The sequence below is a fragment of the Benincasa hispida genome, chromosome 1 (genome assembly GCF_027475165.1).
Source record: "Benincasa hispida cultivar pf3 chromosome 1, pf3_genome.v1.1, whole genome shotgun sequence".
NCBI classification, from domain to species: domain Eukaryota; kingdom Viridiplantae; phylum Streptophyta; class Magnoliopsida; order Cucurbitales; family Cucurbitaceae; genus Benincasa; species Benincasa hispida.
Window position 1 is genome coordinate 76777931 of NC_143478.1, and position 14751 is coordinate 76792681.

General features: G+C 34.0%; 3 protein-coding genes across 3 annotated transcripts; 1 reads left to right on the top strand and 2 right to left on the bottom strand.

Moving 5' to 3' along the window:
- The first annotated feature begins 1122 nt into the window (after positions 1-1122).
- EXO70D3 (exocyst subunit exo70 family protein D3) lies at positions 1123-3802 on the top strand. Its single transcript, XM_039038590.2, has one exon. The coding sequence runs from the start codon at positions 1500-1502 to the stop codon at positions 3330-3332; it is 1833 nt and encodes a 610-aa protein (XP_038894518.1). The 5' UTR covers positions 1123-1499; the 3' UTR covers positions 3333-3802.
- A 2290-nt stretch (positions 3803-6092) lies between these two features.
- On the bottom strand, positions 6093-7309 carry LOC120083068 (sm-like protein LSM1B). Its single transcript, XM_039038601.2, has 4 exons — positions 7004-7309; positions 6809-6924; positions 6674-6736; positions 6093-6406 (listed from the first exon to the last, which is right to left on the bottom strand). Exons 1-4 carry the CDS (start codon positions 7023-7025, stop codon positions 6320-6322), a joined length of 288 nt encoding a protein of 95 aa, XP_038894529.1. The 5' UTR covers positions 7026-7309; the 3' UTR covers positions 6093-6319.
- A 1401-nt stretch (positions 7310-8710) lies between these two features.
- Positions 8711-11626, bottom strand: LOC120079020 (protein NEGATIVE GRAVITROPIC RESPONSE OF ROOTS-like). The gene is made up of 3 exons (XM_090314273.1): positions 11566-11626; positions 8995-9470; positions 8711-8881 (listed from the first exon to the last, which is right to left on the bottom strand). The coding sequence occupies exons 1-3, from the start codon at positions 11624-11626 to the stop codon at positions 8711-8713; spliced, it is 708 nt and encodes a 235-aa protein (XP_090170399.1).
- Positions 11627-14751: the final 3125 nt, after the last annotated feature.

Sequence of the window (14751 nt, forward strand, 5' to 3'; positions counted from 1 at the left end):
GATAACAAATGAAGAAATTTGTATGTATAAGTAATGTCGATAAACTTAATTTTAAAAAAATGCAAAATAGTTAACAAATGAGACTTAGTTATACTACATCCATGCTTTATGTTAATTGATTTATATAATATGTCAGACATATTAGTACCTATCTAATACCTAAGGAAAAAAAAGTCTATTTACTTAAATTTACTTGTCATAATCTATTGTTTGATTTATTTTAGAATTATGACAATGAACTTTTTTATTTGTTGAAGTAATAATCAGAGAATCATAAAAGCATGAAGAATAAAGTAATTAAGTTAGTTTAACAATAATAGTAAAACTAATCATTGTAATCAAAATTCGAAAAGGAAAATACATTTTTTACGTGACACCAGTAATGCATGTATTTGAGGAGGTAAGAACGTGACCTATAAAAGAAAAAACTTGCACACCAATGTGGTACTTGTCATATGGTGCTCGTTAGAGAGTGAAAAAATGTGGAAGATAGAGAGTTCGAGAGTAGGATTCGAGTTATCTCATATGGAGTTGACTTAGATCTTCCTATAATTTATTTTGGAATTCAATTTTATTTCATAACCTGATTGGATCCTATGTGAGATTCTTGAGCTTGGGGATATGTTGGGCATGCCTTATGCAAAAGTTGGCCTTGTTAGCCTGGAGGTCGAGGCTGAGGAAGGTCTAACTCCCCTCCCTTGGTCCATCACGATCTTGTTTTCAATCCGATTTTCTTTTTATCCCTTATTTATTAGATTTATCTTTTTAGTTAAAAAATTACTCATACACATTAATCGAAGTCAATTTCAAATTTTAACTCTTGTTGTTAAGACATGTAATTATTAAAAATCTTACTTACCTTTGAAAAATGGTAAAACTCATGTCTTTATAAGATAAACGAATTATTCGTATGATTGTTAATTAATTTTGAGAGACCATCAAATTACAGTCCAGATAGCATTGAGCTTAAAAACAGCAAGTAAATAAATGGTTAAAGAAAGTTGTAAAAGGTTAGAAAAGAATATAATTTAGAGAGGATTTAAAAAAAAAAAAAGAGGAATGAGATAGTATTTTTTAAAGCATAAGAAAATTGAGAGATTTAAAGAGAGCAGGAGCACCGTCGATTTGCAAATCTATTACTGTTAATAAAATAAGAAAAAAATATGTGTTGGATCCAATTATTGTTCATAATTAAAAGTAGAAGGAAAAAAAAAGGTAATTAAAGTCAAAAGAAAGTCTGCATCTGTTTATTTGTTTGGGGGATTGGTCCAATCTGTATTTTCGTCAGAAATACACTCACAAACGCTACCCTCCTCCTTCATCTTCTTCCCCAATCATCACTCACTTCCCGACAAAAATCCTCCGCCATAGCTTTTTCCTTTCCTTTCCTTTCCTTTCCTCTCCTCTCATTGTTCTCAGAAAAGGGAGGAGCAGCAGCAGTTAGAGCGCTAACCATATCCCACTTTCCCAACAGATTTTGATTTCTTCTTTCTTTCTTCATGGACCCCTCTCTTGAACTTTCAGAAACGCCTGAGCAGATTATACTTCGTTGGGACTCCGCCGCGCCGGAGGATGTCAAGGATAAGATGATTTTTGACTCCGATAGGGAAGAGATCGACCGTTATTTGCAGGCAGTCGATGAAATCCAAAGGTCCATGTCGTCCGCTTCCATTTCAGACGATCAGAACAAAGTCGATTCCACTATGCAGATCGCTATGGCTAGGCTTGAGGATGAGTTCCGTCACATTCTCTCCAGTCATACCACTCCGATCGAGGTCGAGTCGCTTACTGATCCGAGTCCTTCTTCTCGCTCTATGTCCACAAGTGGGAGTGCTGTGTTCGAGGATGAAAACGATGACGAACCGGACTTGGGGGAAGTTCAGCTGGATTTAAGTGGTAGTCCGAGTTTTGGGTCGAGTGGCCGATCGAGTTACCGGGCGACCAGTAGTATTCGTGAAATTGATCTGATACCTTCGGATGCGATTATCGATCTACGAAGTATTGCTGAACGGATGATATCGGCGGGGTACCTGCGCGAGTGCATCCAAGTCTATGGCAGTGTGCGAAAGTCCACCTTCGACTCCAACTTCCGACGGCTCGGAATTGAGAAACTAAGCATTGGAGATATCCAGAGGCTGGATTGGAACGAGCTGGAGACGAAGATCAGAAGGTGGATTAGAGCAGCAAAGGTTTCTATTAGGACTTTGTTTTCCAGCGAGAAGAAGCTCTGTGAGCAAATTTTTTATGGCATAGGGACCGCCATAGACGATGCTTGTTTCATGGAGACTGTAAAAGGCCCTGTGACTCAGTTGTTCAATTTCGCCGAAGCGATCAGTATAAGCCGTAGATCACCTGAGAAGCTGTTCAAGATTCTAGACCTCCATGATGCTTTAACGGAGTTGATACCTGACATTGATGTGATATTCGAATCAAAATCCGCGGAGTATATTCGGATTCAGGCGGCGGAGATATTGTCGCGGCTGGCGGAGGCCGTCAGAGGAACGTTATCGGAGTTTGAAAATGCGGTGCTGCGGGAGCCGTCGACGCATCCGGTTCCCGGCGGGACGCTTCATCCGTTGACAAGGTACGTAATGAACTATGTAAGTCTGATTTCGGATTACAAAGTGACCTTAGACGAGCTCATCGTGTCCAAACCATCGACCGGCTCGAGGTACTCGGCGGACCCCACGACCCCAGATATGGATTTCGGTGAGCTAGAGGGCAAAACGCCATTAGCGCTCCATCTCATATGGAGCATCGTGATTCTGCAGTTCAATTTGGAGGGGAAGTCCAGACACTACAAAGACCATGCTCTAGCTCATCTCTTCATCATGAACAACGTTCATTACATCGTTCAGAAGATAAAAGGATCCCCGGAGTTGCGAGAAATGATCGGAGACGTTTATCTGAGAAGGTTGACCGGGAAGTTTCGACAGGCGGCGACAAACTACGAAAGAACAACGTGGGTGACTGTGCTGTATTGCCTGCGAAACGAAGGGTTGAATGCCGGCGGGAGCTTGTCTTCCGGCCCCGCAAAGAGCCTTATTAGAGATAGATTCAAGACTTTCAACGCCATGTTTGAGGAAGTTCACAGGACACAATCAGCCTGGTTGATACCAGATTCTCAGCTGAGGGAGGAGCTACGCATATCCATAACTGAGAAGTTGATCCCAGCTTACAGGTCGTTTCTTGGCCTCCATGGCCACCACATCGAGAGTGGAAAACACCCCGAAAATTACATCAAGTATTCTGTTGAGGAACTCGAAAATGCCATCTTGGATTTCTTTGAGGGTTGCTCAGTAACCCATAACTTAAGAAGGAGATCTCACTGATACATAGCGCATGCTATTCCATTTTCAAGTTACTCAAATTCTTTCAATTTTTGGTGGAGTTTTTGGGATGATATGATGGTTGCCTTCTTTGTCGTCATCCACTTTGAAGTTTCATTGTTCATCATTCTAATATTGGGAGTGAGCCGGTTCTGCAATTGATCTGCTTTATTTTTCCAATGGAGCCATATCCTCAGCCTGAATTCTCCTGCCTTGTAAGCATGTTACTTTTTTTCTTACCACATTTTTTTTCTAAATTTCTGTTCATATTGGAATTGTTCTTTGTGTGCTTTTCATTTCTTATTATTTATTTTGCACATCTAAAGTATCTGGCTGTCTCCTTCTCTAAGCATTCAAGTCGTCTGCACCATGTTGTATTTTTTTTCCTGCACCATGTTGTATTTCTGTTCTAATCTGGAGAGACAGTCACTGATAATCTTTGACAGTCTAGAACTTTTCCTCTTTTCCAAACATTTTTAGATGTCTATCTCATATTGTTTTGTATTCCATTGACGAAGCTTTGGAAGCCTTTACAGTTCGTAAAGTAAGAGCCGAAGTAATGTCTGATTTGAACCAACACAACTCATCTTGAGATGTTCACTATTCGAGTTACGTTCCATATTTCGAATCTGAGAAGTTTAAGAATCTTTTAGCAAATAGTTCCATGTTAGACACTAGTTGGCTACTTCAGACAGTATTCAATATCCTATGATGTGGTTGCAGATTATACTACAATGCTGGTAAATTATTAAACTGTTGTTTCTGTTTCATTAATTATTCCTAAGGAATGCTATTTGCTGGGTAGAAAGAGTATTGCAGGGACTTAAGTGCTCTGGTTAAACTCTATTAGTTCTTTTAGTTCTTAGTTCTCATTCTGATTAGTCTTATATATGAAAAAAGTTCTGATTTAGACACCTAGTTTATCGAACAGAGCTAAACATAATATACAAATAGTGAACAATATGTTAAAATAGAAGAAATGACAACGTTAAATACAGAGAAATTTTTTCCCTTTGAAATTGAGGGTGGAAGTCTCTCTCTCAGTCACTTACCTGCCTGGATTCTCATTATTCATTGATCAGCCCGACTCTGATTGTTCTTTTGGACTATTTTCTTAAGTAACTTTCAAGAGATGAGTATTTGAACCTACCACCTTTAAGTCAAGTAATGACTTGACAAGTTGAGCCATGTTCAAGATGGCAGTCTAATAGGTTTTTTTTCCCTACTTATATCTCTGTACTCTGATGATGATACTTTAAAGTTTAAATTGTATATTAGGTACCTTTACATCTCCATAATGAACACATGTTGTCCATAATTTATTTTCTCTGTTCTAATAGAATTTATCATATTAGTGGAGATGTAGATGAATAACTATTATTTCTTCTTACCGAGTCATGACTGGTGTCATATCAGTAGGGGCATTGTTATATGAACGTGAACTGTAGAAATGTTCTGTGCATTGAGTACAGTACTCATGGTCTTTGTTTTTGCTTTTTAGTTGCGTTTGTGCTCCTTCTTCACCTGCACAGAAATCTTAAATCTGTTCCCATCATCGTGCACCTTCAAATGTAGGCATCCTTATTCAGATTGCACATTCTCAGGCTGTTCTAATAGATTCCTCCAATTCCCACTTTTAATGTTGTTTGCTTAAAAGGAAAAAGAAAAATTTGTTAATAAACTGTAATACATGAGACTTTTACTAATCTTGAGCCTTAGGATTTGGCTTCATTGCCAATTGAGACTGTCTGCCTTTTTTCCTTCATTTTTACACAATAGCTGTTCATTGACGTGCCCTATCATTTCTAGAGCAAGGTCATCAGATAGCATACTTCTCTATTTGAGAAATTATTATAGGAAGTCACTACAATGTTACTATTCAGTTTTGTTAGAAGCATAAGAGGGATTTGCTTCTAGTGGTTATTACTTATTAGGAGGGCATGCATCTTCTTAAATACACATCCAACTATTATATTTTTAGTACAAATAGACGGGAGAGATTAGAACTACGAATCACTTAGTTTTCAACTCATTTTGGTGCTAGTTGAACCAAGCCATCCAACTATTCTTACAAGACAATCTCATTGTGGTAGCCATGTTGAATAATTTTTCCGATCCGAATCTTATTCTTTTGCTCTCCTTCTCTTTCAACTACTGTTTTAATTAAGTAATAAAAATAATATCTAAAAAAGAGGAAAAGTGATTTGTTTGGTTGCAATTGATGGATGGATTATAGATAGGCCTATCTCACGTAAACGAACAATTGATTCTCGGATTTGATAGGTTATGATCTATCATTTCTACTTTGGTGACTTGACTCAGTGACCACGTAGTCTTGCTTTTATGAGTTCCAAAAGGCTCCTCTGAAGCCACAGGTTATGGCCACTTTTGCTATGAATTTGGATGGTAATGGTGTTGAGTTGGAAAAAAAAAAGGCTCACTAGTTGTGGAATAATGAGTAATCATCCTTTTTTCCAAAAGGAGATAAAGCTTCCCAATTTTCTTTAGTTGTACACAGGGTAAAAGTTGTAAATATAACAATCAAATCAAAACTATTAGTTGATATAACAAAATGTGAATTTTCTTCTTTTACAAATATAGTAAAATTTAGATAGTCTATCCACAAATATAATAAAATCTATCAACAAAGGATAGATTTTGCTGTATTTATATATTTTTTTAAAATGTTGTTATACTTAATTATTATCCTTAAAATTGCTGCAATCTGCAATTATTTAAACGTTTTTAATGGCAAAGGCAAGCTCTAGTGAAAATTTTACAATTTCTTTTAGAACTTCTATTACAACTTTTTTGGTCTATAACAAGGCATCACCAAAACTCGTGTTCCTGATTAAATTTAGATGAAGACATTCGAGCTACAGGAATTGGAATATTTGACATTTTGGTTAAAGATACATGCCCGATTTCTTAAGTGAAACGATGCAAGTCCTAAGATTTGACATATCGGAGAAGTAACAGATTCTTTCCAATCAATCAAATATATCTTCAAGGAGTTCCTCCATCCATTTCTTCAAGGTTCTTTGAAGCTCTACTGACTCCCTTTCTGCTTTCCTAGCCTGCATTCATCCCCAGCCATGCTTTTAGAATTTTCTAAAATGTAAGGTTCAAAATTATGTTAGAATCAAAACCGAATAAAATGGCTTCCAAAGTTATTGGGAGTGTTCTTTCATTATTTTCAATGGTTTAAAAATCTTTCCCCCATGCTCAAAAATAACGAGCGAAAGAAATGTTTATAAGTTTAATTAAAAGAAAACGGAGCGAGGCCGGGATTAAGTTTTCGTATTAGAGTAGGGGATTTTGTGTTGGATAAATATGTTACTTACAGTTAGAATCTGAGGGAGAGAGACAACAGTCATATGTGGAGGAAGTTGAGGCAAGCTGGGGTCCTGAAATTAAGAATTGAATTAAAGGAATTGGAAGTAGAATTTGAATTTAATTAAGGAGAGAAATGAGATTACCGGCTCTCCAATTAGAATAATATTCTCGGCTCGAACTACCAAAAGACCAATGGGATTATCACAATACTCATTCTCAACAATAATTCTTTCAAAAGCACTTTCAAGAACAATAGTCCCTACGCAAAATTTAAAATTATCAAGTGAATTTTCATAATAGGATTATCTCTCTCATAAATAAATGAATTAAAAATGTACCAAATTGATCAAAGGAACGCATAATGCCAATGAAACATCGTCCATCAAGAAGCAGAACCAGTAATTTGCCTGTAGGATCATGTGAAATTAGAAGAAGAAGAAGAAAGGGGAAAGAAAAGCAAGAATTTTGAAAGAGAGGATGTGAGTACGGTCAAGATGATCGCGAAGATAGAAGATGCCTTGCGTGATAATTGAAGAAACCATCATTGAGTCTCAATTCAATAGTATTGCTGAAACTTACTCTAATTAACCTTTCTAGGCCTAAACTTATAATTAATAACTCTCTCTCATCCAATCACAAAATATGCCCATAATCAGTTACGATTCATTTTAAATTTCTCTCATTTGAAATTCAATAAATCATTTTTATTTTAAATTTCTATTGGAACAAGATTTAAAATTTTGTGTTTGGATGATAATTTGGAAAAAAAATAAAGTAGAATTTCATTTTCTTTCTCGTTGCAACAAAGAACGTAATTCATTTGAAATTCTTCAAGAATTTTAAATAAACATTATATTTTTTAATTCACAATTTGTCGATATTATGAGTTTTTTTTAATAGAATCATTAATATCTTACTTCATAATCTTATGGCTTTTGAAAATTGAGTGTTTATTTTTATTTTAAGAATTGAGTTTGCTTTCTTACAATTTATTTTTATTTTATTTGAAGCCTTAGTCGAACTTTTTCAAACTTTTTTTTTAACTTTTAAATTTTGGCTTTCAAACCTTATATGGTATATTCTTATGACATTGAGGAGTACTACGAGTGCTAGATATTGTATGTCACAATGATGGTTTGTGATGGTAGTGGTGATCTTGTGATGGACGTATTTAATTGACATTGAAGGTATAGTATTAACGACATACTTAATTAAGAGAGTTTTGCTCAATCAACTTAATCTTATGGAGGATTTTCAAAAATAGAAAAATAAGGGAGATTATTTACACAAATAACAAAATTTAATTATAATTATGATAACATTGTGTTATCAATGTCTATCACAGATAGACGCTGAGAAGCTTATTAACATCTGACTGTCTATCAGTGATAGAAACTGATATTAGTCTATCACTGATAGAGACTGATAGAAGTCTATTCATGTTTATCAGTGATAGAAAACTGATAGAAGTCTATCATTTATAAAGACTGATAGAAGTCTATCAATGTCTATCAATGCTAGAGACTGACAGAAGTTTATCATTGATACTACCAATGATAGAAACTAATACAAATCTATCATTCATAGAAATTGATAGAAATCTATAAGTGTCTATTAGTATTTTTTTTAATTTATTTATGTAAATAGTTTGATATTTTTCCTATCTGTGAAAATATATCTAATTTTGTTATATAATATAATATGTTTATAGATGGAATAATATTTAAACAAATGTGCATGGTTATTTTTTTTAAAGAAAAATACATAAAAAAAAAAAAATTTACACATGATTTTTCTAACATGAATTTACTCATGTACTTCACTATTGAAATTATCATACTCAAATCACCTAAATAATGAGTTTTAAAGATTGAACATAAATAAAAACAAAGTTCTTACTAAGTAGAAGATGAATAACAAATACAAGGTAATATAAATGAGGATGAAATACATTTTCCAACCTTTATTGGGACAATTGTTAAAAAGGGAAATAAGATCATGTGGGTTTATGGCTATTGGCCATTGAAAATTCTCTATCTTCTACGTTATTGAATGGATTTTGACCTTGAGTTTACATTATTACAATTATCATATTTGTTCTCTTCATCTTCACTTCTCTTATCTCTCCTCTCTTTCTCCTTTATGAATCTCTTCAATGAAGCCATTTGAGAAGAATTCTTAGGGTATATCTTCTTACGAAGCATCATCCTCAAGATCTGTCGATTATCATACGTTCAACATACGTACATGTAAAACTATGAACTATAATTAAGCCTACTACGTATTCTACTAGTTAAAACATTATATATCATCATTGTTGTTTACGTACCTTTTTCATCGTTGCGTCTTGCGGTGTGTCCATGAAGCTCAGTGGCGGCAATGGTGGCAACGGTGCAAAACCGCTTCCACAGACAAATATCTTCTTGACCAGAAACGATACGGATCTCTTCACAATGGATTTTGGATGATTACTTTTCTCATCATCATCTTTCCATTCCCCAATCACTAAATTACCAATGTTCTTTTTCACACCTTGTTCTTCTGTTTGATCATTATCAAAATCATCAGTTTCCTCTTCCCCAAGTTGAGTGTTTTGCTGCCAAAGTTCCCTCAACTCCTCTTCTAATTTAGGGATATCTTCAAGAGAACCACCTTCATCTTCGGTTTCTTTCGATGGAGATCGAGCGTCAACGACAGTGTTTTCGGCATCGGTCGTCTTCAATACATTCAACACATTATTGTTGCCAAAAGTTCCAATTGCTAGTAGGCCAAGAGGCAAAGGACTGGTTTCTTCAAGCTGCTCAACTGCTTTATTTATGATAACATATATATCATGATTAAGTATGTAAAATAATGGTGAGTTAGTAGTAAAGTATCATTTTTTTTTTTTTTTACTTGAGATAGATAAAGAATAGTGCAAATTGATATTACTTGAAGAGTTTGAATGTGATCCTTTGTTCTGAAATTTTACTTTTCCTTGGAGTTTACTTTGCATCCAACTCAACAACTGGAACCCAAAAACAAAATTATCAAAATTTGAAGGGTTATTCAGCAAAAAGAGAATAAAAACAAAGATACATGCAAATTTGTTTATAACTAACCTTCATTTTGCAAAGGAGAGGCCTTGGAGGGCTCCTTTAAAGCAAGTATATGTATAATGGTAGTGGAGAAGCTTTTGGGGGGTTAACCATAAAGAAAAAACCTCATTTCAAAGAGCCAATTTTGCTTAAAAGAGAGTGTGGGCTACTTTAATTTCCATTATAGATCAAATTAAATTACTTTTTCTCATCTTTTGATATCTTTCCCAAATGATTAATAAATAATAAATTGTTTTTTATATGATCAATACAAATGAATTGCCAATTGATTAAAAACTTCGGTTAAATTACAAATTTAATTCCTAGTCCCATGATTTGATAAAATCTTCGTATATAGACCATATGGTTGAATCTATTTTATGAAGATTTTATCAAACCACAAGTACTATTTATGAGGTTTTATCAAACCATAAAAACTAAATTCTAACTTTTTCCAAACCGTATGGATAAAATTTGTAATTTAACAAGAAAAAATCCATATTCTTTCAAAAGACACAATATTATACGTATGACGTTTCATAAGTATTTCAAAATAGTTATATGCTAAAATGTTATTGAGTGAAAATAGAGACATGAAATGATGTGGTAGTGACCTTGAATGAATATGATTGGAACCGGAATATTGGCTCCCCATTTCAATAATTTCCATTAAAAATTCCAACAAATTTGTACTCCTAAAGTAATTTTAAAACGTTTATAAAAGTCCAAAGATAATATTACAAAATTTAAAAGAATACAAGTATCTATTTATTTATTTTATTAAAGAACAAAGTTGAGGAATATTTAACAACATATAAAATTAGTATGAGCATGATAGACCAAAAACGGAGCCAACTGAATAAAACCATCCGATTGACGATCGATTTGCACCCCTCAAATGTTGAAGGTCGATTTGAACATTTACTTAATTTAATTTGGTTGAAAAAGGGACTCTAACCGCAGGTGCACAACCTTACTAAAAGAACATTACTAAGAAAAAGGGAAACCACATATTTATTAAAATGAAAAAAAATGGAGATTGTGTATATTTGTAATTGAAACACGTGGTAGATTTCTTGAAAAGCTAAAAATTGTACTTGAAAAACTAACAAAGGGAATTAATGCATGAATATTTGAGGGACATATGAGAGGTGAATGTGGAAGACTTTCTACAACTACGAGATGATACAATTTCGGACTATGCTTCTACTCAAAGCTTGTGTCGGCCCTTTATTATAATGCTACAGACTTTCTGTCTTTCCCTTTTTTAGACTCTAATCTTCCCTATTCAACTTTCAATTTCATCTATCCACTCTTAAACTTATGAAATTTGTTGAATTTAAATCTTTAATGCATCTTTATAATTTTTTTCCCTAAAAAATAAGATGCATGAGATTAGATAGTCCAACCTAAATTGTATCTAATCATTGTCTTAAATTATATATTAAATCTTCGGATATTGTGAGATTATCACGATCAAACTCAAATTATTCACCTCCGTTTTTCATATGGTAACTCAACTTCCATCTTGCTCCAATAAAAAAGAAAAAAAAAAAACCCCACTTCCATCTAAAATCCAAATTATTTCTAGGGTTGATAATTGATATTGTACTTTAATTTTCATATTTTATGGGGTCAATAGAATTTGAGTTTTATTCTACTGTAAAAGTTTATCATAAATTGTGATCAATAGCTTCGTTTTTTAATGATACCCTATAAAACCTCTCGTGTTAATATCATCTCAATGTTTGGAGGCCCATTATCTTATCTCACTGATTTAAATTGTTTGTAGACCTATTTTCGGAACGTGTTTCTTATCTCACCATCATTTTCCTTCCATGTATCGTATATCATCTCAGTGCTTGACATCAGAACTTTCCACATTCTATATCATCTCAGCGCCCCAAACAACTCTAATATTTTAGAAAGAAAATCAATCGTATAACTTCGAAGTTAATAGAACATATTTTATATTGATTAAACTATGCTCATTTCGATGAAATAGAAATATATAATAAGTAAAAGCCGTCTAATTTTAGATTTGTAGGGAATTTTGGGGTGCTAAAAGTTGAAGTTAGAGCCTTTAATTTTGGATTTCTTTTCAAGGTGTGGGGAAGTGAAAGAAGAGATTCACATGGCCGGCTACCTAACTTTGGAAATCCATTTTATATATGTTGGGTTTGGAGAATAATGTAAACTACAAACATTTTATGTCGTGTTTCTATTTCTGGAATGGTTTCTTCATACAAACTACAAGGGCCTCGTTTGGCGTCTAAATTCTATAATTCCCTTCTATTTCTATCTACCTTCTCAAACTTATCTCCCATCCGTCTTTGGGATATGTGGTTCAAGATAACCTTATTGCTTTGAATGCTTTCTCTGTCAATGGAAAAATGGAGTTTCTGGTTTAAAACTTCAAAATCTCATTTTCTAATCTAAATCTAAAAAACCCTTTGTTAAACCGTTAAAGTAGAAAACACCACTAACTATTTTAAAAGTTTCTTTGAATATCTACCATATGATTTAAATGTGTAAATTAGACTTCTCTAGAAATATCTTAGCCTTTCTTTAGGCTCTAAACAACTCTAGAGTTTCTTTAAATAAGATAAGGGATAATTTCATGGAATTATATAGGATATTTTAGAATTAAAAAAGGGTCCAAACAAATTCTTTTACTAGACCACAAGGATATCATGCCTATAAATAAGAGGAGTGTCCCCACATGTAAGTTAAGAAAGAAATAAGAAGTTAAGGAAGTTCGGGGAACTTAGAAATAGCGAGGAAAAATGAATGAGTGAGTATTGAAAAAGTGAAGACATCTTATCTCAAAAGTGCCCATATGTTTTTTTCTTTCCTAATATAAGTTTCTTTCTTTTAAGTGATTTTCTCTCTTCCTTTTGTGCTAATTTCTTCGACAAGTGATATCAGAAGCAAGCTAGTATAGCTTGTTGTAATGGAGCTTATGAAGTGCCGGTACAATATGGAACTGAGAACCTTGTTTTTTGGGACATAACTACGTGTGGAGTCATCACTACAAGATGATGGGAGACCTTCAAGTTGTTGGAGGAATCACAAAGCTCAACACTCAAAACTACAAAACATAGTCCACATGCAGAAAGTCATATCTCCAAGGCCAAGGCTTGTGGATTGTTGTGGAAGGCACTACAGTCAAGCCACTTAAAGACGCTACAACTTTGAAGAAATAGAATATTGAGGCAACTAAGGCCATGTTTGCAATTAAGACTATAATTGATGAAGAAATATTGCAGTACATTCGTATCGTAAAGACGACGAAGATAGCATGTAGCATATTTGTCTCACTTTTATTAAAGAAATCTGATGCAATAATGCAGTTTTTGGAGAACAAGCTCATGTCAACTGCTAAAAATGAGATGATCATCAATCAATATTTCAATAAAAACTTTATGTCTTCATTTTTTAATTAAATTCTACTACTGCTATTTCAGAAATAAGAAGGAGAAAAATTATTATACATGGTCTTAAACATGAGTATAGAAGCTTCATTGCTACTATTCAAGATTGAGATGTCCAACCTTCTCTTATTAACCACTAGAAAATCTATTTTCCAATAAAAAAATTGGGTAAGAAAATGTTGGTGGTCATACTAAAGAGCATTAATGAAGGTGTGTTCTTTAGAGGCCAAAATAATAGATCATCTAGAATATCAAAAGAAAGTAGGATAAAAAAAATGAAGAAATTCCTAAATGCTCTCCAAGTAAGGGGAGTATAATGCATGGTCATCACAAACCACATTCTTCTTAAACAAATTCCTAGGAGGTCACCCAACATAGAACTGCTTCAAGTTAAACACACTTAACTTTGGAGTTCCTATGATTAAACCATCGAAAAGGAGGGTGCATTTTATTGGTATAGATAGTAATTTTCAATTCTTTTAAGTCGTTCTTAACTATACTTTCATGTCCTATGATCCTTCTCATTCGGATGTGATTTTAGTTCATTCATGTCCCCCTCCTAAATCGGGGCATTACAAGGAACTAGCAAATTAATTGAAAAATGAGTATTGAAAAAGGGTAAATGTTATAATTATGGAAAGGTAGGCCATTATGCTAGAGATCGTTGTTGAAAAAAAATCAATAGGAAGCAACGCAGTCAGTTAAAAGCATTAGTGAAAAAGAGTGGGATGCAGATGCATGTTTTGCAACAATAGAACCCAATTGCCAAATGATATCCAATGTAGTTGAAAAGAAAGTGTTGACTCTTTATGCAAAATAAGTAAATTGTGAAAATGATTTAATTGTCAATCCAGATTTTCTCTAACCACATGATATGTGATATAAGAAAAAACACATTAAACAATAAAGTTGAGTGTTTTCGTAATTGCAAACAACTTGAAGTTCCAAGCTGTTAAGTGCTTTGTAACATAAGCAGAATGTTAGTTTTCATTGATTTCTATGATTGAGTCCTTCTGCATTAACGCATTTAAGATTGGATCAATCGTATAATAATATCTTTCAATTCTTTTTTCCCCCTATTCTGACCAAGTAATTGTAGCCAATCGACCAAATGTGTGTGAGTGATGGAAATGAGAATGACTAAGGTCTAAGTGCAAGCATACATTGCCAATGAAGTAATAAACTCAGAGTATTCTAAGTGTCGAATCCCAGAGGACTAGTTTACTTTTAAAATTAATGATGGTTGTGAATCAATGTGACTGAGATAACTAAGTGATAGATTGAGTTGGACTTAATGAAAGAATCTTACAAGAGGCTAAATAACAGTAATCGAACAGGGGCAAATAATGCTTCAGCTTTTCGGGTTCTATGTTACAAGTGATGCGACTGCATCGCACTAAGACAGTGAAGTGTTCATGGACAAAAATCTACCCTTATTCGATCTGGTGTTCAGTTCCTTTAGGAGTTCTAGGCAAATACTGCCCAATGTTCCCATGGGTAGCTGAATCCTAGAGTAATTAAAGCCCAAATTCTTTACCCTATGGGGTCCCTTATTCCTAAAGCAACATGGCCCTC

Bases quoted from the DNA above. Each gene is read 5' to 3' on its own strand.
- EXO70D3 (XM_039038590.2), top strand. From the start codon at position 1,500: ATGGACCCCTCTCTTGAACTTTCAGAAACGCCTGAGCAGATTATACTT.
- LOC120083068 (XM_039038601.2), bottom strand. From the start codon at position 7,025: ATGCGTTCCTTTGATCAATTTG. The intron at 6,925-7,003 runs GTACATTTTTAA...AATTTTGCGTAG, and splicing joins GCGTTCCTTTGATCAATTTG to GGACTATTGTTCTTGAAAGT. The intron at 6,407-6,673 runs GTAAGTAACATA...GGATGAATGCAG, and splicing joins CTCTCCCTCAGATTCTAACT to GCTAGGAAAGCAGAAAGGGA.
- LOC120079020 (XM_090314273.1), bottom strand. From the start codon at position 11,626: ATGTGGAAAGTTCTGATGTCAAGCACTGAGATGATATACGATACATGG. The intron at 9,471-11,565 runs GTGAGATAAGAA...TAAATAAAGCAG, and splicing joins TACATGGAAGGAAAATGATG to TTGAGCAGCTTGAAGAAACC. The intron at 8,882-8,994 runs GTACGTAAACAA...GATAATCGACAG, and splicing joins AAGACGCAACGATGAAAAAG to ATCTTGAGGATGATGCTTCG.